The sequence below is a fragment of the Symphalangus syndactylus genome, chromosome 6, assembly GCF_028878055.3.
Source record: "Symphalangus syndactylus isolate Jambi chromosome 6, NHGRI_mSymSyn1-v2.1_pri, whole genome shotgun sequence".
NCBI lineage: Eukaryota > Metazoa > Chordata > Mammalia > Primates > Hylobatidae > Symphalangus > Symphalangus syndactylus.
In genome coordinates, this window is record NC_072428.2 from 120,466,520 (window position 1) to 120,492,692 (window position 26,173).

General features: G+C 39.1%; 1 protein-coding gene across 2 annotated transcripts in view; it reads right to left on the reverse strand.

Annotated features, from left to right (window-relative positions):
• The window catches only part of COPG2 (COPI coat complex subunit gamma 2), a 160,516-nt gene that overhangs the window by 97,824 nt on the left and 36,519 nt on the right, over nt 1-26,173 (reverse strand). For both annotated transcript variants that reach the window (XM_055284013.2, XM_055284014.2), the window contains one exon: nt 3,160-3,235. In XM_055284013.2, the coding sequence (XP_055139988.1) occupies nt 3,160-3,235 (76 nt within the window). The remainder of the gene's footprint in view (nt 1-3,159; nt 3,236-26,173) is intronic.

The following is a 26,173-nucleotide window of genomic DNA, read 5'->3' on the forward strand; positions in this document are numbered from 1 at the left end:
GAAAGAACATTTAAGATTATATATAAAGAAGAATAACTGTTCAACAATGAAATAAACTGTCTCAAAATGGAGAATCTCAGTTTGGAAGAAATACACAAGTAGAGGCTGAACCCATCAGGAAAGTTATAAAGAAATTCCTATATGGAGATGGAGCCTGCTTTTGAAGTTATGAAGATTCCTCTATGTGAAGGGCACATATTATATACAGATCCCACAGAGTCCCAGAAATCAAATGTAATCCCTCATTATCTGAGATACATAAAGAATTACATGTGTAGTGTACTACTATAGTGAGCCCTCAACATAAAATCCTCTGGAAATACAGTTCTTTTTAACTTTAACTGGGAAAAAGCACTGGGAAGGTGGTGGCAGATAAAGATGAGTAAAAAGACCGGGGGCAATATTCAGAAGAAAAAAAGAGTTTTATTGCTAGCACTAGCATGGTCAAGTCTCACGCTGCTACCAATGTAATGCAAAAAATAAAAAACAATCACAACAGAACAACAGTGCATCAAAAAATATTAAAGCATTTCTATCACTCCTTCTAGGATCCAGATGTATCAGATGTATAATTTGGTCCTGTTCAACCTTTACAACTTAAGAAGGTTACAAACATACACCTAAAATATACCCAAGCATGGACATATAGCTATTATTCAATTTGCTTGGTAATGCCTGGCCTACCCTTCCTACTCAGAGTTCCCAGAAAGACACAGCCTAACATACTACATGATCTCATCCCTCCAGATATAATGAGCTGGATCATTGTTAAACACCTGACTCAGACACAGGTGGATACAAGCTACTGGCCTATTGCTGGCTAATCAGATTCTCTCTCTTAAATGTTTCAACCAGAGGGCCTGTGTCTAGTACATGATGAATCACCACAGTGAATAGCCTGGCCAACATCGTGAAACCCTGTTTCTACTAAAAATACAAAAATTAGCAGGGCATTGGCCTGGTTTTAGAAAATATTTCATACGGAAGTTGAAGATCTGGAAATTTATTCCTTTAAAACTCTCCTCAGACAGATTTGAGGATATTGCCTGGGTATTCCTTGCAGTCTTACCATACCCTAGGAAAATCTTCATTTACCCCACTTGGAAGACTTCTTAATATAGGCATATCCAAACTCCAATGTCCCTGACTATCCATTATTTTGAGACACCAAAGCAAATGTCCTAGGAAGTAAGGAGGAAGACTCGTTCTTGGAATAGAAGTGAGTTATGAGAGAAGTCAAAAAGGATGGCTCCAAGTTGGTGTAGTGTGAAGGTCATGGATACGGTCCTTGGCTTTGCAGTTCTAGAAGTGGATTTTGTCAGTTCACACAAAGGTATTCATGTTTTGTCACATTAAATCAAACTCATAGGAAGTTATGTACATAACAGAATGTCAGTGCCTTCTTTTATACTTATAGGCACGAAGTGAACTGGATTATCGCTCCTGTTGGGGAAATCTTATCTGGGAAGATCAATTAGAAAGTTACATGAGGAGTGTGGATTTTGAGCATGGCTATTGTCAATGAGCTGATGAGCAGGTGCTCACTGCCTGGCATATAATAGGAGCTCAGTAATTATGGAATGAATGCACTTCATCTATATCTTCATTATAGATGCTAAAGGGGAAGTTTAAGATTCTGATAGGCCACCCCAACATGTTTTTTGATCAGGTAGATTTTTCCTTTTTCCTCAAGTTATACTCTTAAATGGCTGTATCATGTAGATATTAAATCCAATAAAATTTCATGTCAGGGAATTATATAATTGCAACAGCTAAGTTTTATCTATCATCTCTGAGCCTAGAAGTTAGGACTGTTCATTTATGAAAGAGATTGGCGATTGCTTTCTTGTGCCCTGTAGGAGTAGTGATGGTGGTAGCAGCTGAATGATCTGTATTTCACAATACTATTTGGTGGCCAAGAGTGTACTGCATACAAAGAATGACACTGGGTGACCTTCAGTGCTGGCACTTTCGTAGAGGTGGGACACCCTGACTAGGGAGGTGCTGAGCCACCTGTGGGCCAGCCAGCGGTTGTGGACTGTACTGTGGTGAGGAGGAACAATAAATTTCCCCGACTCCTTAGATCCCCCTTAGGAGATAATACTTGATATTGCTTTTAAGGATAGACAAAAAGACAAGCCTTTTCAAATTTTAAAATCATTAGGGATGAGTTGCCAAAAAATTTGGATAAGTTTTATCTGGAAGCCAGAAGACATTGTCTCCTTAAGGCTTTTTCTGGCTCTAGGATAAGCTATTGAGATAGAGGAATAGATGCCAGGCTGAGGAGTTTCATTTAGTATTTTAACAATAATAAAAAAGACATACAAAATCCAAACATTTCTTTTTACAATTCAGATATATATTTTTTTCCAAGTGCAAAATACTCTATGAACTGCATCATTTGCTGTTTATTGTTGATTGTGTAGGAGATGCTTACTATATTGGCAGCAGTGGAAGGCAGATATAAATACAGTATTTTGAGATTTCTTCTGCATTTTAACAAAAAGCCTCCCACATGGTGATGATTATTCTGAAACTTGAGTTCAGCTCACACAGAAGAATAAAGTTTTCAGTTTATTCAAACTGCTACAAAAAAAAAAAAATTAGCCAGGTGTGGTGGTGGGTGCCTGAAATCCCAGCTACTCAGGAGGCTGAGGCAGGAGAATTACTTGAACCCGGGAGGCGGAGGTTGCAGTGAGCCAAGATCATGCCACTGCACTCCGGCCTGGGCGAAAGCACGAGACTCCGACTCAAAAAAGAAAAAGAAAAAAAATCTGCTGTTGAATTCTTAAAGCTGCCCAATTTCTTGCCCTGGTGTCTACCTGTAAGCTTCACCTCAAATTCTGAGAGATTTGTGTCCTATAATAAAGCTTTTTAAGATAAATTTGAATGGGTTTTTGTTTCCTGCAAGCAATGTACCCTCACTACAACAGTTCAAGAGGGCAAATAAAGAGAGAAAATGGACTAACATAAATAAATTAAAGGAAAAAAATCTGAAGAAAAAAGAAAGCCTGGAGCCACAAAAGCCTTTCTGGTGATCATGTTTCTCTTATACTGAAAATTCACAAAGTCAGACTAGGAAATCCTACTAAATCTACATGGCCACCTGCAGATAAACATAGTGTTCCATTTGATAACTCAGTGAAACAGAGAACTTACATCGGTGATTCTGCAGAGAGCTCTGATGGCCGGGCCTCGGTATACATCTTCTTTTCCAGTCATGTCTTTAGTCAGACTAAGAAAAATCAAATTGGTTAACATAAGATCAATTAAAATCTCTCCCGTGGAGTTCACCCCTAGCCAATTTCCAACTGTCCCATAATTATCTTAATGTAGCTACTAATTCAACAAATATTTATGGAGCATATTCTTTGTATATGTGCTAAGACTACTGCATAGAAGACTGTTCTAATTCAAGAATAAAGCAATGAGCAAAATTAGTAAAAAGCAAAAAGTCCTTTGCCTTCATGGAACTTACCATTCTAGGAGGAAGAAAGATAATCACTTAAACAAAACAACCCCTCCCCCATAATTTTAGATACTGATAATTGGCATAAAAAATAAACTAAGGACAATGGTATAAAGAGTCCTAGTCTGACATACCACCAAATCCTAAAATCCCATCAGACTAGACATAACTTTTTAAAATAAATTAATAAAAATAATTAACTCATGAGGTATCTCTCTTTGGCACGGCTTTCTAAAATTATCAATGGCTTCAGACCTTTCTGCTGAGCTTCAAAAACAGGCAGAGGTGTGAACTGAGCTACAGAATTCCATGTTCATGCTTTAAAGAGGTTTTTAACCTTTTACCCTCCCTTCTTTAGCTCCCCATGCATTTATACTACCGCTATCAATCTCTCCACTTCCTCAACTCCTCTCACATAATCCAAAATGACCTACAACTCTGACTCCCTCCATTAGGAAACCAAGAGGAAGAAGTTTTGACTGATAATCCTTCGTTTCTTTTTCAATTAGAAAAGTAATTTGGCCGGGTGCGGTGGCTCATGTCTGTAATCCCAGTACTTTGGGAGGTCAAGGTGAGAGGATCACTTGAGCACAGGAGTGCAAGACCAGCCTGGGAAACATGGCTAAACCCCGTCTCTACAGATAATACAAAAATTAGACTGGTGTGGTGGGGTGTGCCTGTAGTCTCAGCTACTTGGGAGGTTGAGGGGAGAGGACTGCTTGAACCCAGGAGGCAGAGGTTGCAGTGAGCTGAGATGGCACCACTGTACTCCAACCTGGGTGACACAGTGAGACCCTGTCTCAAAAAAAAAAAAAAAAGACATTTCTTTGGAAGTGTCCTGCACTTAAAAAATGTTGTAGCGTGGGCATTTTTCCCTGATGCACTCTTTCTGGCTCTGTCAGATGCAAGCTTGGTTTTCTGGATTTCCAAGAGCATCTATGAACTAGATTCTATTGTCAGCAATGGGGAGCCCTGAACAATACACTCATTCAGTAATTTAAGTGTCAAGGACTATGAATTTTCCTCTGAGCATAGCTTTAGTTGAAATCATAGGTTTTCATCATTAGATTTTAAAAATATTCTGCAATTTCAATTTTTACTTATATACTGGCCCAAAAGTTGAGGTTTTCTTTTTGTTTTTCCATTTTGACATATCTGGGTACTATCTGTTCATTTTCTTCTCAAAATAAATGTATCATTTGATTACACTGTAATGACAGAATAAGTCTCTACTATATTTCCACATTCTAGAATTAACAGGTTTTCAGGGGCTGAATGTTGAATAATTTGTAAGTGTTCCATGAATACTTGTAAAGGTGACTTTTCTATTATAAAGGTAAGGTTTTCATAAGTATTAATTAATCTGTATCAAGTATATTATTCATATCTTTTTTACCCTTAGGTTTTTCCTTCTTTTTAAAACAAGGGCTGATACTATTTTGTTTCTATTTACATTTTTTGTGATTTTTGGCTTATGTACTTTGGTGTTACATTAATAAATAATTCAAGACAGTTCCTCCTCATTTTGGATAACGTACCTCATCCTTCTCTCATTCAAAACTTTTTGCATTTAATTCAATTTTCTAATTATTAATACCTTCACCCAAGCTTCCTTTCAGTAGTGTTTGCCTTATATACTTTCACCCCTCCTTTTATATTCAAATTTTGCTTTGCCTTGTTTTATATACATCACAATATGTAGCATAGTTGTATTTTATTTTTAAACTAATCTGTATTTCTTTTAATAGGCAATGTCTGGTGTTAATTCTGTCAATTTGTTTTGTGTTACATCTCTATTTTTAGTACTTCCTTTGTTTCCTATAAGGCAGTGTTATCCAATAGAACTTTTTTCAATGATGGAAAATGTTCCATCATTCAATATAGTAGCCACAAGCTAAATGTGTCTAATGAGCATTTCAAATATAACTAGTGTGATTAATGAACTGAATTTTTAATTTTACAAAAGTTCAATTAATGTTCACTATAACAGCTATATGTATCTAATGGCTATCTTATTGCACAACACAGATGTAAGAGTGTCTTTTGTTTTCCTAAGTGAATGTGTTTTCTCTCTGAAATATGGGAAATTTACTTTCTAGTTCTTTTTGTCGCTGCCATAAAACTCTAGATAAAAGTTAAGCTATGAAAGCAAAAAAATTAATGCACATAAACTTTCTCCTCTCTCATCTGCCCTCCCGTGTATCTCTAAATTTTTGTTAGTATTATTCTTTTTGTATTATCATGGATTATAACATTTATATTCTTTAATCATAATTTCTATAGTAGTTTAACCCTACTTCTATAATGGAATAAATTCAGTGCTCACTGGTAATTCATTTCCTGTAGCCCCTCTATTACAAAATTCACTCTTTTGATTTAATATAACTTCAATGCTTAATTTTATTTTTCAAGAAAAGCTCACAGGTGTTATGGTCCCTGAATTCTTTCCAGCATGGAAGTCTGCTTGTTGTCCCTATACTTGAATGACAATTCGCTTAGCTGTATTATTCTTGTATCACATGTTCTGTTTCTTAAAACTTTGCAGACACTATCGCCATTCTTTTCTGACACTGAAAACTGCCATGAATGGCTAAAGTAGGACTTAGTTTTTCTCACTTTTAAATGACTAGCTTTTTCTGCCAGAAGTCTTAAAAATTACTTGTTTCTCTCCACAGTACAAGTTAACCAAGATGCATGTTGGTGTCAGTCATTCTGTTACAATTTTTATTGGAATACAGTATGCTATTTTAATATGTAGATTTGTTTTAATATGTAGCTATGTTTTTAAAAGTTCTCTTTTTAAATGTTTTATCTATAAATAGTTACTACTTCAGCAATGTCAAAAGTTTTGCCCTCTCATCTCTATTAAATTGCTTAAATTTTTTTCTTTTAGTTCAGCATTTCAATGAGTGTCTGTTAAGTGTCAGACACTGTTCCAGACACTTAGGATACTTTGGCAAGCAAAAGACACAAAGACTCCTGCCCTCAACAAGCATACATTCTGACAGGGAACAATCTAGTAAATATTTCAGGCTTTGCAGGCTATATGACTACCCCACAACCACTTGATTTGGTTGCTGTAACATAAAAGCAGCCATACACAATACATACACAACCCTCTGGCCCATAGAGTGGAGCTGGGTGCCACAGGGATTATTCCCAACCCTTGAAACCTAAAAGTTTGCCTGATTAAATTTAAAAATTGTCTGGTGCTAGTGACTCTTTTCTTTCCTCTCATTGTCTCCCTTTCTGAATGGGAATGTATATAATTGTTACTCTTTGCCTGTCCCACCACAGTATTTTAGCAGCACATAACTTGTTTGCTAGTTTCACAGGTCCATAGATAAAGAGGAATTCTGTCTTGGGATGAATCATACCCAGAAACTCACCTATACTGGAGTTAGGTGATTAGATGATGAGATTTGGGACTTTTGAGTTATAATATTTAATGAGATTTTAGACCTGAGTTAATGCAACGGGTTTAGATTTTGGAAGATTTTTACAATATGGTGAATGTGTTTTGCATGTAGGATGGATGTAAATCTTTAGGGACCAGACGGAAGCATGTGGTAAGCTAAATAGCAGCCCCCAAAGACATCAAAGTCCTACTCCCTAGATCCTTAAATGCACCTTATATGGCAAAAGGTACTTTGCAGATGTGATTAAGTTAAAGACACTGAGATGGGGAAATGATGCTGAATTATTTGGGTGAGTCCTAAATGTAATCACAAGTGTCCCCATAAGAGCAAGGCAGAGGGAGATTTGACACAGGAAGCATATGTGACAACAAATCAAGAGACTGGAATGATGGGAAGAGGGAGTTAGGATTCGAGGAACGCAAGTAGCATATGTGACAACGAATCAAGAGACTGGAATGATGGGAAGCGGGAGTTAGGATTCAAGGAATGCAGACAGCCTCAAGAAGCTAGAAAAGGCAAGAAAACAAACTTTGCCCTAGAGCCTGCAGAAGGAACCTGCTCTGCCTATACTTCTGACATCAAACCGGTGAAACTGATTTTAGACTTCTAGTCTCCAGAACTGTAAAAGAATTTGTGTTGTTTTAAGCCACCAGATTTGTTAAGTTACTAAGTTTGTGGTAACTTGTTCCAGCAGCCATGGGAAATCAATGCACAGGAATGGCATATTTATTCTGTAAATATTTTAGACTTTACAGGTTATACGATCTCCTCACAACTACTCAATTCTGTAGCTGCAGCACAAAGGCAGTTATACACAATACATTAAGAAATAGTGTGGCTGTGTTCCAACAAAACTTTATTTACAGCTGGGCACGGTGCTCACTCCTGTAATTTGGGAGGCCAAGGCAGGCAGATCACTTGAGGTCAGGGGTTCAAGACCAGCCTGACCAACGTGGTGAAACCTCGTCTCTACTAAAAATATAAAAAAACTGGCCGGACGCGGTGGCTCACACCTGTAATCCCAGCACTTTGGGAGGCCGAAGCGGGTGGATCCCAAGGTCAGGAGTTCGCGACCAGCCTGGCCAACATAGTGAAACCCCGCCTCTACTAAAAATACAAAAAATTAGCTGGGTGTGGCAGCGCAGGCCTGTAATCCCAGCTACTCAGGAGGCTGAGGTAGGAGAATCACTGGAACTCAGGAGATGGAGGTTGCAGTGAGACAAGATCATGCCACTGTACTCCACCCTGGGAGACAGTGAGACTCTATCTCAAAAAAACAAACAAACAAACAAACAAAACTTTATTTACCTGGTTTTGGCCATGTACCATAGCTTGTTAACCCATGTTCTATACCTCTGTCATAGCTTTGGCTGTCCTGACAGCAAAGGCTTGCATAAAGGTAGTTTATTTAGGAAGGTGTTCAGAGGGAGAAGTGAATGACAGGGAAATGAACGGGGAAGGAGGTAAAAACAATATAAAGACCTTTCCTTGAGTAGGTCACTGATGCTGGCAACTGGTTATTTAATGAGAAATCTTCTGAGAAGCCTTATGAAATACATCTCAGAACCACTAACTGTTAGCCCCTGGCTGAATGTTAACCCCAGAGTATTAATTCCCCCATACTTCTGGGGAGTATACATGCGAGCTGCAAGTGAATCTGAGTAGGCAAAAAACACTCAGTGCATACTTGAAGTAAGGCAGTAACAATGCCAGTGAGCTGAGCCCCAAAAGAATTGCTCATGATGCCACAGCTGGAATCAAAGATAAGGCCTGAGACCATGAGAAGAGGCTCAAAAGAGGTGTCCAATACAGTCTACCCTTTCCATCCCTCAAATTTGTTCATGTCCTCCATTAAGTCTAATCTATCATGGAGGCTTCAAGACGGTAGCAATCACTATTTCTAAAAAAGACTAAATAAAGGAAGGTGAGTGGAACATGGTTCAATCCTTGCTGCTACAACTAATTCCAAGGCCATAATTGATATTCATCATCTCCTTCCTAAAACCACCCGTTCTACATTTCCCTCCCCACTGGCCAGCACTTCATCTAGTTTTGGCTACTTCTCCAATAGTTGACTCAAACCTTTATCCCAAAGGATGTAAGCCCCGTGTTGGGTGCACCCTGATTGAACCACTGATTATTCTTTATCCCTACCACCACTGTCAGAGGCAAGAAAGCACCAAAATATACTCATGTGAATACCATGAATTCTAGACAGAGTCCTTTCTGCCACCATTATACAGAAATGATCCTAGCTCCTGATAGGAATCAAGGTCAATGACCTCTATGAGTACGGTAGCACTTTCCTTACCTTCACTAGAATGAAGAATCCAAAGTGACCTAATAGTGATCATCATTCCAAATATGCAAACTGGCTCAGTCTGTGGCCCTGACTTCTCTGACATGGGAGTGTCAGCTGCCTGTGGTTGCCAACGTGTCACTCAGACATATATAATCCTGAAGTGTGGGGTATTTCTGTGCTAAAGATAATCCTCAACCAACAGGAATCAAGAGCCAATGAGTTAAATGCTTCTGTCTTTTCACACCTGAAAAACACTGGCCCCAGGAACCAGGGTCTCTAATTCACATTTGGGGTACAGATGGGATGCTGTCTTAGTCTATTCCATGGGTCTAATTCTGTACTTTCCATCTGTATCAGATTGTATCTGAAAAACATAGATCAGTCTGACCAAGGTGACCACATTATAGTCACCATGCAATTTTATTCCACAGTCTGTTAGTCTGTTCATGTGCCAGTACCATGCTGTTTTAATTGTACATGCCTTAGATTTACTGACTAGTAGAGCTAGCTTCCTCTCCCCTCTACCCCATCCCTCATGGTTTTCCTTTTTTCAGTGATTTCCCAGCTATTCTTACACTGTATTTTCCACGTGAACTTTAGTACCAACCTGCCTAACTCTATAATATGGTCTGTTGGTATTTTCATTGGGATTCCATTGAATTTATAAATTAGTTTAGGGAGGAATAAAATTTTTATAACATTGAGTTGGCCTATTAAAAAACAGGCAATAACTCTGGGCATGGTGGTGCATGCTTACAGCCCCAGCTACTGAGAAGGCTGAGGTGGGAGGATTGCTTGAGCCAGGAGTTTGAGGACAGCCTGGGCAACATAATGAGACCTTGTCTCAAGGAAAAAAACTGAAAAACAAATTTTTTTTTTTTTTTTTTTTTTTCAAAAAACAAGGTATCTTTACATTTGTTTAAGTATACTTTGAGTCTTTCAGGAGTATCTTAGTCTATTTGGGCTGCTATAACAAAATATTACAGACTAGGTTTCATATAAACAATAAACATTTATTTTTCACAATTCTGGAGTCTAGGAAGTCCCAGATCAAGATACTGGCAAATCTGGTGACTGGCAAGGTCCTGTTTCCTGGTTCAGATGGCATGTCTTTTAGCTGTGTCTTCACATGGTAGAAGAGACTAGCTAGCTCTCTGCAGTCTTTTCATAAGGGCACTAATTCCAATCCCAAGGGCTCCATTCTCATAATCTAATCACCCCCCAAAGGCCCCACTTCCCAACACCATGAACTTGGAGGTTAGGAATTCAAAATACATACTTGGGGGGACATATTCAGACAAGAGTAAGGGGCTTAATATTTTTTCTAAGTTTTGTACATTTATTGTCAAATGTATTCCCAAGTATTTAATCTTTTTGGTTGTGTTGTAAATGGGGTTCTATCTACTATTATGTCCTCTATGTGCTGTTTCTATGAAGACTATTGTTTTTTACTTTTTTATTTCAATAGTTTTTGGGGTACAGGTGGTTTTTGGTTACATAGATAAGTTCTTTAGTGGTGATTTCTGAGATTTTAGTGCACCCATCACCCAAGCAGTGTACACTGTACCCAATATGTAGTCTTTTATCCCTCACCCCCTCCTAACCTTCCCCTCTTCCAAGCCCCAAAGTCCATCATGTCATTCTTTCGCCTTTGTGTCCTTGTAGCTTAGCTCCCACTTATAAGTTAAAACATATGATACTTGGTTTTCCATTCAAGTTACTTGACTTAGAATAATGGCCTCTAGTTCCAACCAAGTTGCTGGAAAAGACATTCTTTTGTTCCTTTTTATGGCTGTATTCCATGGTGTATATACACACCACATTTTCTTTATCCACTTGTTGACTGATGGGCATTTAGGTTGGTTCCACATCTTTGCAATTGTGAACTGTGCAGCTATAAACATGCATGTGCATGTGTCTTTTTCATATAATGATTTCTTTTCCTTCGAGTAGATACCCAGTAGTGGGATTGCTGGCTCGAATGGCAGTTCTACTTTTAATTCTTTAAAGAATCTCTATACTGTTTTCCATAGTGGTTGTACTAATTTACATTCCCATCAGCAGTGTAACAATGTTCCCTTTTTATCACATCTATGCCAACATCTATTGTTTTTTGACTTTTTAATTACGGCCATTCTGGCAGAAATAAAGTGGTATCTCACTGTGGTTTTAATTTGCTTTTCCCAGATGATTAGTGATGTTGGGCGTTTTTTCATATGTTTGTTGGCTGTCTGTATATCTTCTTTTGAGAAATAAGACTATTGATTATTATATATGAATTTTATATCCTGCTGTCCTACTAAATTATTGAGTTCATTTTATCACTGATTATCTGGGGTTCCTAGGTATTCAATCACATCATCTAAAAACAGACAGCTTTACTTCTTTGTTAACTCATTCTTACGTTTCAACTTGGTTTCTCTTGTCTAACTGCATTGCTAAATACCTCCAGTACAATGTTGAATAGCAGTGAAGATAATGAACATCCTTGCTGTGGTTCCTGATCTTAGTGGAAATGCCTCTAGTGTTTCCCCATTTTAAAAAAAAGGGGTCATTTTTGACAAGCTGTATTTGCCTAAAAAATTATCCATTAAATCTAGGTTTCAAATTTATTTCAAAGACTACAAATTTGTCTTCTGATTTTTACATTTCTTCTGTTTCTCCCTTGTCATTTATTTTGCATATTTATGCTTTCTCCTTTTTTTTTCACCAACTTAGGTCTTGGGTTTATTTATATTGTGAATTTTTTCAAAAATAGGATTTTGATTTAATAATTAGATATGTTTTTCTATTTTTTCCTCATTAATTTCTGTTTTTAACTATACTAATTCCTATCATGTGCTTTCTTTTGAATTACTTTGCTGTTCTTTACCTAGTTTTTTTGAGCTAAGAATTTAATTCATTTTTTGTTCCTTTCTTTTCACTGATAAAAGGTATTTACTGCTATGAGTTTTTCTTTGATCACTGCTTTAATTCACCATATAGATTAATTTATTTTTAATTGACACATAATTGTATACACTGATGGGGTACCCAATGATGTTTTGATATACACAATGCATAGTTATCACATCAGGGTAATTAGCACATCCATCTCCTCAAACATTTATCATTTCTTTTACTGGGAACATTCAAAATCCTCTCTGAGCTATTTGAAAATACATAATAAATAATTGTTAACTACAGTCATCTTGCAGTGCTATATAGTCTATAGATTCTGATATGTAGTTATGTAGTGATTTGCCTCTTTTCCCCCAAATTCAGCATGACCATAAATCCCAAATGACATCTCCAACCAGAAACATTCCAACTGTAAAATAAACCCCTCCCTGACCAGAGACATGCCAGCCCAGAGACAACCTCCCGTCTGGCTGGAGAGATGTCAGCCTCCCGAGTAGCTGGCATTACAGGTGCCTGCCACCACACCCGGCTAATTTTTTTTTGTTTTTTTTTTGTATTTTTAGTAGAGACGGGGTTTCACTTTGTTAGCCAGGCTGGTCTTGAATGCCTGACCTCATGATCCACCCAACTCGGCCTCCCAAAGTGCTGGGATTACAGGCGTGAGCCACCATGCCTGGCTAATAAATACTTAGTCTGTAAGGGATAGCGCTCCTGAACAAAATCGGCCAGAAGCCCCTCTCATGTTTATTCTCCAAAATAAACCTGTCTTTGACTGTTGAGCTGCTTTTCATGTTTCTTTCCTCTTTCTTTAACTCTTACACTTAGACCTTGAAGGACCCTAAGTATCCACCTTTCCTTCCTTTTCCCGTTGATACCTGATTGCCAAAAGGCACTTCTTTTTTCCTTTTTGCCTTTTTTCTCCTAGAGAAGCGTATGTCTGGAACACTGTCCCTTTATGTTGTGCTGGTCCTTTTAAATTACACTTGCCGTTTTATGTTGAGTATTTCTCTTTAAAATGTATGTCTAGCCTCTGAGACAGGGTCGCTCTGTTGCCAAGGCTGGAGTGCAGTAGCACGATACTGGCTCATGGCAACCTCCACCTCTCAGGCTCAAGCAATTCTCTCATCTCAGCCTCCTGAGTAGCTGGGACCACAAGCATGCCCACCATGCCCACGTAATTTACGTATTTTCCTTGTTTGGTAGAGATGGGGTTTCACCATGTTGCCCAGGCTTTTCTACTGTGCTTAAATCTTTAAATCAAGTACACTTTAAAATCCATTTCCTATAGTAAATGCTCTTATCTTTCCCACTAACTTTTTAGTATTTTCTGAATTACAACTGTGGAATCCTAATCAGGGAAAAGAAGTCAGGCTGGCAGGACTAAGGAAAAGCAAAAAGAGAACGCAGATAAGCTGTAAGTCGGCCTTTCTTCATGGTCTAGGACACACAGTCCTCCTGCACAAATAATTCACAATCTTCCTATGCCCAACTTATCACTAGACCATCAGCTAATAGAAAAATGCAAGTTAGCTAACTGCAACCTTGGCATTATCAGTACTGCACAAAGCCCTCTTCAGCATAGCAAGAGCACCATCCTATAAAATCCCCGGCAAGCCTTTGTCTCCCTGAAGTCAGCTCCGCTCCTGCTGACTGGGCCACTGCACCCTAGCAACATGTTTCCACTTTTTTAAAGAATCTGTTTTTCTTTACCTACACCCGTCTTGGTCAATTCTTTTTTTTTTTTTTTTTGGAGACGGAGTCTCGCTCTGTCACCCAGGCTGGAGTGCAGTGGCGCGATCTCGGCTCACTGCAAGCTCTGCCTCCCGGGTTCACGCCATTCTCCTGCCTCAGCCTCTCCGAGTAGCTGGGACTACAGGCGCCGGTCAATTCTTTTTGCTGTCTTCATGACACCAGCCCCAGATAGTCACTACCCACAGCAACAACTTTAATCTTTCTAGTTGTTGTTCCTGCCTGGTGGTTGCTAACCTCTCTCTTCTATCTATCTACAACTTTAGCGGTTGGCCACTGCTTGCCCCAAAGACTTTGGGGGTGCAGGGAGGGGGTGCGGTTCAGGGGAGGGACAAAGAATTACCATACTGGCATTTGTCAGTTTTTCTTTTTACTCAAAGTGATTTTGTACTTTTGAGTATTCTCTGAATTGAAATAACTCTGAGGGTGTAGTTTTACCAAGAATAACTGTAGTTGTAAAATTGTTTCTTATCATTTAGGGAGATTTGGAGTCATCGATTAGTATACAGCCTTCATTGTCTTCAACTAACTAGAAGTCCATATATGTCATTCAGCTGGTGTGTTTAGACAATCCATTATTAATATAATTACTGATTATGACTGGATTGAAATCTGTGGTCTTGCTAGTTTGTTTTTTGTTTTTGTTGTTGTTGTTGTTTTGCAGGAGACTATAGTTTTATTATTACTCAAATCAGTCTGTGGTCTTGCTAGTTTTATATTTGTTCCATCTGGTCTTCGTTTCTCTGCCCACCTCCTCTACCTCTGCTCCCTTTCTGCCTGAGTTTGGGTTAACTGAACACTTTTTTCTTTTAATAACTTTGGTATCAACTATTTTTATTATTCCATTTTACTTCCTTTACTAGTTTATTGTTTATACCTCTTTAAATTTTTTTTAGTTGTTGCCCCAGGGTTTATAATTTATATCTTTACTTAATAACTAACAGAATATCACTTCGTGGCTAGAATAAGAACCTCACAAGAGTACATTCCCAATACTTTCCTTCTATTCTTTGTGCAATTGTTCTAATATATTTTACTTTTATATATGCTTTAAACACATTACACTGCTATTTTTTGTTTTAGGCATACAGCTATTGTCCAGAATAACTTTTCAAAAAGAAAAAAGTGAATGTGATTTTGCCTTGGCTTGTTTCCAGTGTTCTTTTTGTGTAGCTCCAAGTTTCTGCTTGGTATCATATTCCTTTTATCTGAAGAATATCCTTTAACATTTCTTGCAGAGTAAGACAGCTACCAATAAATTATAAGTTTTTGTTATGTAAGAAAGTCTTTAGGCTGGGCACAGTGGCTCATCCCAGTAATTCTAGTACTTTGGGAGGCCAAGGCAAGAGGGTCACTTGATGCCAGAAGTTCAAGGCCAGTCTGAGCATCGTAATGAGACCTCTCTCTACAAAAACAAAAATAAAAAATTAGTCAGGCATAGTAGTGTTCGCCTGTAGTCCTAGCTACTCAGGAGGCTGAGAAAGGAAGACTGCTTGAGCACAGGAGTCATGCCACTGCACTCCAGCCTGGACAACAGAGCAAGATGCTGTCTCATAAATTAGTAAGTCTTTACTTTTCTATCACCTTTTAAAGATATTCTCACTGGGTATAAAATTATCAGTTGACACACCATTGTCTTCCAGCTTGCATGTTTTCTGAAAAAACCAGTCTACTATATAATCTGTTTCTATCTGTATACTGTTTTGTCCTTTTTGTGGGGGGGAGTACCTTTAAAATTTTCTCATTAAATCTTCTTTTTGGCAGTTTCACTGATATGCCTAGAGGTATGTGTGTGTGTCCCATGTGGTGTTCTTTGAGCTTTCTGGACATGCATTTTGTTATCTGTAATTAATTTTGGAAAATAAATGGCCATTATTACCTCAAATGCTTTCTCCTTTCTCCCTCTGGAATTTTATTATTATTATTATTATTATTTTTTGAGACAGAGTCTCACTCTGTCATACAGGCTGGAATGCAGTGGCGTGATCTCGGCTCACTGCAACCTCCGCCTCCTGACCTCAGGTGATCCACCCACCTCGGCCTCCCAAAGTGCTGGGATTACAAGTGTGTGCCACCATGCCTAGCCCTTCTCCTGGAATTCTACATATGCTAGTCTGTTTGATATTCTCTCAGCTCTTGGAATTCTTTTTTAGGAATTCTTCTTGTGTGTCAGTTTAGGCATTTTTATAGACCTATCTTCAGGTACATTTATACTTTCTTTGGCTGTGTTAAGTCTACGAATGAATCTGAAAGCAATCTTCATCTCTGCTACTGTTTTTAATTACTAGCATTTCCATTTGTTTCTTTCTTTTTCTTTCCTTTTTTTTTTTAGGACAGAGTTTCGCTCTTGTCACCCAGGCTGTAGTGCAATGGCGCAATCTCAGCTCACTGCAACCTCTGCCTCCCAGGTTCAAGTGATTCTCTCGCCTCAGCCTCCCAAGTAGTGGGATTACAGACACGTGCCACCATGCCTAATTTTTGTATTTTTAGTAGAGATAGGGTTTCACCATGTTGGCCAGGATGGTCTTGACCTCTTGACTTCATGATCCACCTGCCTTGGCCTCCCAAAGTGCTGGGATTACAGGTGTGAGCCACCGCACCCGGCCCCTATTTAGGTCTTATTTAATTTCTATCACCAATGTTTTGTAGTTTTTAGTCTACACATCTTATACATCTTTCATCAGATTTACCCCAAAGTATTTCATATTTTGATGCTACTGTAAACAGGATTAATTGCAATTTACAACTGCTCTTGGCAAGTATATACAACATAATTGATTTTTGCATATTGATTTTGTATTCTGCAAATTTGCTAAGCTCACTTATTACTTCCTGTAGCTTTTGTTGGATTCCACAAATTTTCTACATAGACAATGTCATCAGCAAACAAAGAGTCTCAGTTTTCTTGTTCAAATTGTTTTTCCTTAATAATTTTTCTGTATACTTGCTCTGTGTTTTTGAGAGATGGGTACTGAAATTTCCAGCTTTAATTGTGGATCTATTGATTTCTCCTTGCAATTCTACCAATTTTTGTTTCAAGCATGGTGAAACTCTGTTATTAGCTCCAAAAACAATTAGTATTACTTTGTCTTCTTGGTAAGTTGACCCCTTTATCCCTAGTAATATTATTTATTCTGGAGTCTACATTATCTGATGTTAACAAGAATACAGCTTCTTGTGATTACAGTTAGCATGGTATATCTTGCTTCATCTTTTTGCTTCTAATCTATTTGTTTCTTTATATTTAAGGTATGTTTTTATAGGCAGCATAAAGTTGGATTTGGCTTGTTTAAGAAATCCAAACTGAGCTGGGCACAGTGGCTAACGCCCGTAGTCCCAACTACTTGGGAGGATCGCTTGAGCCCAGGGGTTTGAGGATGCAGTGAGCTATAATCATGTCACTGCACTGAGTGACCCCATCTCTTAAAAAAAATCCAATCTAGCCATCTTTGCCTTTTAATTGAAGTGTTTAGAATATGTGCCTTTAATGTAATTATTGATATGGTTGGGCTGGAGTCTGTCATCTTGCTATTTCTTTTTCATTCATCTCATCTGGTTTTTGTTCCCTTTTCTTTTTTTTTTTTTGAGATGGAGACTTGCCCTGTCACCCAGGCTGGAGGGCAGTAGCATCACCTGGGCTTACTGCAACCTCCACCTCCCAGGTTCAAACGATTCTCCGAGTAACTGGGATTACAGGCATGTGCCACCACACCTGGCCAATTTTTGTATTCTTAGTAGAGATGGGGTTTCGCCATGTTGGCCAGGCTGGTCTCCTGACCTCAGGCGATCCACCTGCCTCGGTCTCCCAGTGTGCTGGGATTACAGATGTGAGCCACTGCACCTGGCCAGGATTTTGTTCCCTTTTCTTTCCCCCCCAACCTTCTTTTGGGTGGAATATATGTTATGATTCTATTTAACTCTTTCATTGGCTTATTAGCTATAACTCTGCATTGTTATTTTAGTGGTGGCTTTAAGTGGTGGCTTTATACTGTCAATCTTTAACCTATTAGATTTTCTTCAAGTGCTAAAACACTTCATAAAGAGGGTACAAACTTAATAGTAATAAAGTACCATTTCTCTTCTTTGCCTCGTGCTATTTTTGTTGCAGATTTTATTTTTACATGTTATAAACCCCATATTAAATTAAGATTTTTAAGCAGTCAATTAACTTTTAAAATTACTTAAACAAGAAAATTTTCTTGTTTATCTACTCAGTTTAACATTTCCAGTATTCTTCATTTCTTTGCACAGATCCATATTTTCATTATCATTTTCATCCTGGTGAAAAAATCTCTTTTATAACTACATGTGACTCTGTCAGAGATAAATTCTTTCAGCGTTTTTTAAGTCTGAAATTGCCTTTTTATCACCTTCACTTTTGAAAGTTATTTTCACTGGGCATCAAATTTTCGATTGACAGTTGTTGCTTTCTTTAAGTACTATCCATATGTTGTTTTGGTGGGATCAATCTATTGTCATCTCCCTTCAGCCTGAAAAAACTTCATTTACTATAATATTTACTGTAGAGCAGGTCTGCTGGGGACAAATACCTTTTAGTTTACCTTCATCTGAGGAAGTCTTTATTTCACCTTCATTCGTGGAAGATATTTTCAGTGGATATGGTATTCTGAGTCATCACTTCCTTTCTTTCAGCACTTTAAAGATGGTGTTCCACTGTTTTTAGACTTCCAGATTTTCTGATGAGAAACCCACAGTGATGTGTATATGTAATGAATCATGTTCCTCTTGGTGCTTTCAACAGTTTTCCTCATCTTTGGTGTTCAGCAGTTTCATTAAGTGTCTGAGAGCAGAGTCCTTTGAATTTACCTTGTCTAAGTTTCACTTAGTTTCTTGAGTCTGTAAACTTATCTTTCTCCAAATTTGTAAGTTTTCAGTCATTATTTTCTCAAAAAATTTTTTTGCACCAATACCTTTCTCCTCTTCTTCAGGGACTTCAATGACACGAATGTTAGGCCCTTTGATATAGTCTCACAGGCCAGTGAGGCTGTTTATTTTTGTTTTCTTTTTTCTCTCTCTCTTTTCAGTTGGGATTTATTTCTACTGGTTTATCTTTAAATTCACTAACCTGTTCCTCTGACATCTCCATTCTGCTACTGAGATGAACCAATGATTTTTTTTATTATTATTATACTTTAAGTTCTGGGATACATGTGTGGAACGTGCAGGTTTGTTACACAGGTACACACGTGCCATGGTGGTTTCCTGCACCCATCAACCTGTCATCTACATTAGGTACTTCTCCTAATGATATCCCTCCTCTAGCCCCCCCACCCCGAGACAGGCCCCAGTGTGTGATGTTCCTCTCCCTGTGTCCATGTGTTCTCATTGTTCAACTCCCACTTATGAGTGAGAACATGCAGTGTTTGGTTTTCTGTTCCTGTGTTAGTTTGCTGAGAATGATGGTTTCCAGCTTTATCCATGTCCCTGCAAAGGACATGAACTCATCCATTTTATGGCTGCATAGTATTACATGGTGTATATATGCCACATTTTCTTTATCCAATCTGTCATTGATGGGCATTTGGGCTGGTTCAAAGTGTTTGCTATTGTGAACAGTGGTGCAATAAACATACATGTGCATGTGTCTTTATAGCAGAATGATTTATAATCCTTTGGATATATACCCAGTAATGGGATTACTGGGTCTAAAGGTATTTCTGGTTCTAGATCCTTGAGGAATCACCACACTGTCTTCCACAATGGTTGAACTAATTTACACTCCCACCAAAAGTGTAAAAGCATTCCTATTTCTCCACATCCTCCCCAGCATCTGTTGTTTCCTGACTTTTTAATGATCGCCACTCTAACTGGCGTGAGATGGTATCTCATTGTGGTTTTGACTTGCATTTCTCTAATGACCAGTGATGATGAGCTTTATTTCATAATCTCTCCTTTTGAGAAGTGTCTGTTCATATCCTTCACCCACTTTTTGATGGGGTGGTTTTTTTCTTGCAAATTTAAGTTCTTTGTAGATTCTAGATATCAGCCCTTTGTCAGATGGATAGACTGCAAAAATTTTCTCCCATTCTGTAGGTTGCCTGTTCACTCTGATGATAGTTTCTTTCGCTGTGCAGAAGCTCTTTAGTTTAACTAGACCCCATTTGTCTATTTTGGCTTTTGTTGCCATTGCTTTCGGTGTTTTAGTCATGAAGTCTTTGCCCATGCGTGTGTCCTGAATGGTATTACCTAGGTTTTCTTCTAGGGTTTTTATGGTTTTAGGTCTTACATTTAAGTCTTTAATCCATCTTGAGTTAATTTTTGTATAAGGTGTAAGAAAGGGGTCCAGTTCGAGTTTTCTGCATATAGCTAGCCAGCTTTCCCAACATCATTTATTAAATAGGGAGTCTTTTCCCCATTGCTTGTTTTTGTCAGGCTTGTCAAAGATCAGATGGTTGTAGATGTGTGGTGGTATTTCTGAGGCCTCTGTTCTTTTCCATTGGTCTACATATCTGTTTTGATACCAGTACCATGCTGTTTTGGTTACTGTATCCTTGTAGTATAGTTTGAAGTCAGGTAGCGTGATACCTCCAGCTTTGTTCTTTTTGCTTAGGATTGTCTTGGCTATGTGGAATCTTTTTTGGTTCCATATGAAATTTAAAGTAGTTTTTTTCTAATTATGTGAAGAAAGCCAATGGGAGCTTGATGGGGATAGCACTGACTCTATAAATTACTTTGGGCAGTATGGCCATTTTCACAATATTGATTCTTCCTATCCATGAGCATGGAATGTTTTTCCGTTTGTTTGTGTCCTCTCTTATTTCCTTGAGAAGTGGTTTGTAGTTCTCCTTGAAGAGGTCCTTCCCATCCCTCATAAGTTGAATTCCTAGGTATTTTATTCTCCTTGTAGCAATTGTGAATGGGAGTTCACTCATGATTTGGCTCTCTGTTTGTCTATTATTGGTATATAGGAATGCCTGTGATTTTTTGCACACTGATTTTGTATCCTGAGACTTCGCTGAAGTTGCTTATCAGCTTAAGGAGATTTTGGGCTGAGACGATGGGGTTTTCTAAATATACAATCATGTCATCTGCAAACAGAGACAATCTGACTTCCTCTCTTCCTACCTGAATACCTTTATTGTTTTCTCTAGCTCGATAGCCCTAGCCAGAACTTCCAATAATATGTTGAATAGGAGTGGTGAGAGAGGGCATCCTTGTCTTGTGCCTGTTTTCAAAGGGAATGCTGCCAGCTTTTGCCCATTCAGTATGATACTGGCTGTGGGTTTGTCATAAATAGCTCTTATTATTTTGAGATATGTTCCATCAACACCTAGTTTTTTGAGAATTTTTAGTAGGAAGGGGTGTTTAATTTTATCCAAGGCCTTTTCTGCATCTATTGAGATAATCATGTGGTTTTTGTCATTGGCTCTGTTTATGTGATGGATTACATTTATTGATTTGTGTATGCTGAACCAGCCTTGCATCCCAGGGATGAAGCCAACTTGATCGTGCTAGATAAGCTTTTTGATGTGCTGCTGGATTCAGTTTGCCAGTATTTTATTGAGGATTTTCGCATCGATGTTCATCAGGGTTATTGGTCTGAAATTTTTTTTGTTGTGTCTCTGCCAGGTTTTGGTATCAGGATGATGCTGGCCTCATAAAATGAGTTAGGAAGGAGTCCCTCTTTTTCTATTGTTTGGAATAGTTTCAGATGGAATAGTACCAGCTGCTTTTTGTACCTCTGGTAGAATTCAGCTGTCAATCTGTCTGGTCCTGGGCTTTTTTTTGGTTGGTAGGCTATTAATTACTGCCACAATTTCAGAACTTGTTATTTGTCTATTCAGGGATTCGACTTCTTCCTGATTTAGTCTCGGGAGGGTGTATATGTCCAGGAATTTATCCATTTCTTCTAGGTTTTCTAGTTTATTTGCGTAGAGGTGTTTATAGTATTCTGTTATGGTAGTTTGTATTTCTGTGGAATCAGTGGTGATATCTCTTTTATCATTTTGTATTGCGTCTATTTGATTCTTCTTTCTTTTCTTATTAGCCTAGCTAGCAGTCCATCTATTTTGTTAATCTTTTCAAAAAACCAGCTCCTGGATTCACTGATTTTTTGAAGGATTTTTTTGTGTCTCTATCTCCTTCAGTTCTGCTCTGATCTTAGTTATTTCTTGTCTTCTGCTAGCTTTTGAATTTGTTTGCTCTAGCTTCTCTAGTTCTTTTAATTGTGATATTAGGGTGTAGATTTTAGATCTTTCCTGCTTTCTCCTGTGGGCATTTATTGCTATACATTTCCCTCTAAACACTGCTTTAGCTGTGTCCCAGAGATTATGTTATGCTGTGTCTTTGATCTGATTGGTTTCAAATAACTTATTTATTTCTGCCTTAATTTCGTTATTTACTCAGTAGTCATTCAGGAGCAGGTTGTTCAGTTTCCATGTAGTTGTATGGTTTGAGTGAGTTTCTTAATCCTGAATTCTAATTGGATTGCACTGTGGTCTGTGCAACTGTTTCTTATGATTTCTGTTCTTCTGCATTTGCTGAGGAGTGTTTTACTTCCAATTAATTATGTGGTCAATTTTAGAATACATCCAATGTGGTGTGGAGAAGAATGTATATTCTGTTGATCTGGGGTGGAGAGTTCTGTAGATTTCTATTAGGTCCACTTGGTCCAGAGCTGAGTTCAAGTCCTGAATATCCTTGTTAATTTTCTGTCTCGTTGATCTGTCTAATACCGACAGTGGGGTGTTTAAAGTCTCCCACTATTATTGTGTGGGAGTCATTATTGTGTGGGAGTCTAGGTCTCTTTGTAGGTCTCTAAGAACTTGCTTTATGAATCTGGGTGCTCCTGCATTGGATGCATTTATATTTCATATATTTAGGATAGTTAGCTCTTCTTGTTGCATTGATCCCTTTACCATTATGTAATGGCCTTCTTTGTCTCTTTTGATCTTTGTTGGTTTAAAGTCTGTTTTATCAGAGACTAGGATTGTGACCCCTGCTTTTTTTTTTTTTTGCTTTCATTTGCTTGGTAAATATTCTTCCATCCCTTTATTGTAAGCCTATGTGTGTCTCTACATATGAGATCAGTCTCCTGAATACAGTATACCAATGGATCTTGACTCCTTATCCAATTTGCCAGTCTGTGTCTTTCCATTGGGGCATTTAGCCAGTTTACATTTAAGGTTGATATTGTTATATGTGAATTTGATCCTTTCATTATGATGCTAGCTGGCTATTTTGCCCATTAGTTGATGCAGTTTCTTCATAGTGTCAATGGTCTTTACAATTTGACATGTTTTTGTAGTGGCTAGTACTGGTTGTTCCTTTCCATGTTTAATGCTTCCTTCAGGAGCTCTTTTAAGGCAGGCCTGGTGGTGACAAAATCTCTCAGCATTTGCTTGTCTGTAAAGGACTTTATTTCTCCTTTACTTATGACGCTTAGTTTGGCTGGATATGAGATTCTGGGTTGAAAATTCTTTTCTTTAAAAATGTTGAATATTGGCTCCCACTCTCTTCTGGCTTGTAGGGTTTCTGCAGAGAGATCCGCTGTTAGTCTGATGGGCTTCCCTTTGTGAGTAACCTGACCTTTCTCTCTGGCTGCCCTTAACATTTTTTCCTTCATTTCAATGTTGGTGAATCTGACGATTATGTGTCATGGGGTTGCTCTTCTTGAGGAGTATCTTTGTGATGTTCTCTGTATTTCCTGAATTTGAATGTTGGCCTGTCTTGCTAGGTTGGGGAAGTTCTTCTGGATAATATCTTGAAGAGTGTTTTCCAACTTGGTTCCATTCTCCCCATTACTTTCAGGTACACCGATCAAATGTAGGTTTGGTCTTTTCACATAGTCCCGTATTTCTTGGAAGCTTTTTTCATTCCTTTTCATTCTTTCTTCTTTAATCTTGTCTTCACACTTTATTTCATTACATTTATCTTCAATCTCTGATATCCTTTCTTCCACTTGATCAATTTGGCTATTGATGCTTGTGTATGCCTCACAATGTTCTCGTGGTGTGTTTTTCAGCTACATCAGGTCACTTATTTTCTTTCTAAGCTGGTTATTCTAGTTAGCAATTCCTCTAACCTTTTTTCAAGGTTCTTAGCTTCCTTGCATTGGGTTAGAACATGCTCCTTTAGCTCCAAGGAGTTTGTTATTACCCACCCTCTGAAGCCTACTTCTGCCAATTCGTCGAACTCATTATCTGTCCAGTTTTGTTCCCTTGTTGGCAAGGAGTTGTGATCCTTCGGAGGAGAAGAGGCATTTTGGTTTTTGGAATTTTCAGCCTTTTTGCACTGGTTTTTCCTCATCTTTGTGGATTTATCTATCTTTGGTCTTTGATGTTGGTGACCTTCAGATGGGGTTTCTGTGTGGACGTCCTTTTTGTTGATGTTGATGCTATTCCTTTCTGTTTGTTAGTTTTCCTTCTAACAGTCAGGACCCTCTGCTGCAGGTCTGCTGGAATTTGCTGGAGGTCCACTCCAGACCCTGTTTGCCTGGGTATCACCAGCAGAGGCTGCAGAACAGCAAAGATTGCCGCCTGTTCCTTCCTCTGGAAGTTTTGTCCCAGAGGGGCTCCTGCCAGATGCCAGCTAGAACTCTCCTGTATAAGGTGTCTGTTGACTCCTGCTGGGAGGTATCTCCCAGTCAGGAGGCACAGGGGTCAGGGACCCACTTGAGGAGGTAGTCTGACCCTTAGGAGAGCTTGAGCACTGTTCTAGGACATCTGCTGTTCTCTTCAGAGCCGGCAGGCAGGAACGTTCAAGTCTGCTGAAACTGCGCCCACAGCCGCCCCTTCCCCTAGCTGCTCTGTCCCAGGGAGATGGGAGTTTTATCCATAAGCCCCTAACTGGGGCTGCTGCCTTTCTTTCAGAGATGCCCTGCCCAGAGAGGGGGAATCTAGAGAGGCAGTCTGGCTACAGAGGCTTTGCGGAGCTGCAGTGGGTTCCGCCCAGTTCAAACTTCAGGGAGGCTTTGTTTATACTGTGAGGGGAAAACCACCTACTCAAGTCTCAGTAATGGCAGACAGCCCTCCCCCTGCACCAAGCTCAAGTGTCCCAGGTCGACTTCAGACTGCTGTGCTGGCAGCAAGAATTTCAAGCCAGTGGATCTTAGCTTGCTGGGCTCCGTGGGGGTGAGATCCACTGAGCTAGACCACTTGGCTCCCTGGCTTCAGCCCTCTTTCCAGAAGAGTGAACAGTTCTGTCTCACTGGCATTCCAGGCACCACTGAGGTATGAAAAAAAAACTCCTGCAGCTAGCTCGGTGTCTGCCCAAACAGCCGCCCAGTTTTGTCCTTGAAACCCAGGGCCCTGGTAGCGTAGGCACCTGAGGGAATCTCCTGGTCTGCAGGTTTGAAGACCATGGGAAAAGCATAGTATCTGGGCTGGAGTGCACCATTCCTCAAGGTACAGTCCCTTATAGCTTCCCTTGGCTAGGGGAGCGAGTTCCCCAACCCCTTGCACTTCCCTGGTGAGGCAACTCCCCACCCTGCTTCAACTTGCCCTCCAGGGGCTGCATCCACTGTCTAACCAGTCCCAGTGAGATGAGCCGGGTACCTCAGGTGGAAATGCAGAAACCATCTGCCTTCCACGTTGATCTCGCTGGGAGCTGGAGACCAGAGCTGTTCCTGTTTGGCCATCTTGCCAGCCACATCTCCACGTCTGAGCCAATGAATCTTTTTACTTTACGTATTATAGTCTGTCATTTCTAGAATTTTCATTTGGTTTTGTATATATAGCTCACTGCTGAGAATTCCTCTTTCCATTGATTTCAAGAGTGTCCACCTTTATGGTACATGGTTGCAGTAGCTGCTTTAAAGTATTTAAGAATCCCTACAACTGGGTCATTTTGGGGGTATCTATTGATTTCTTTTCCCTTGAAAATTTCCAAGTTTTTTCCAATCAATAGATGCCAACCCCAAAATGACACAGTTGCCGGGCTTAACATTGGTTCAAGGGAACCAATTTCCTTTCCTGGTTGACTGGTTTTGGATTGTATCCTGGACATTTTGATTATGTCATGAGACTCTGGATCCTATTAAAAGCCTCTGGGGACTATCGACTTTTTTGTTTTAGCAAAGAATCAACCCAGTCAGTTTCAGATTACAAGTTCTGCCTGGCCTTCTGTGCATATTGGTTCCAATGTCAGTTTATACTTCAAAGCTTTTGCTATGCTTCTTTAGGAATAGTCCATACATGTAGTGCTTTGGTAAGTTATCCATTCCTCCATATCTTTCCTCATGTCATTTCTCCCATACCATCTGGCTGTCAAAGACACCTTTCCCAGGTCATCAGCCAGAAATATGGGGTTCTCTCAGAGTTTCAGCTCCCTGTACTATGCAAGTGGGCCCACCTTCCTGATAAAGAGGTAAGA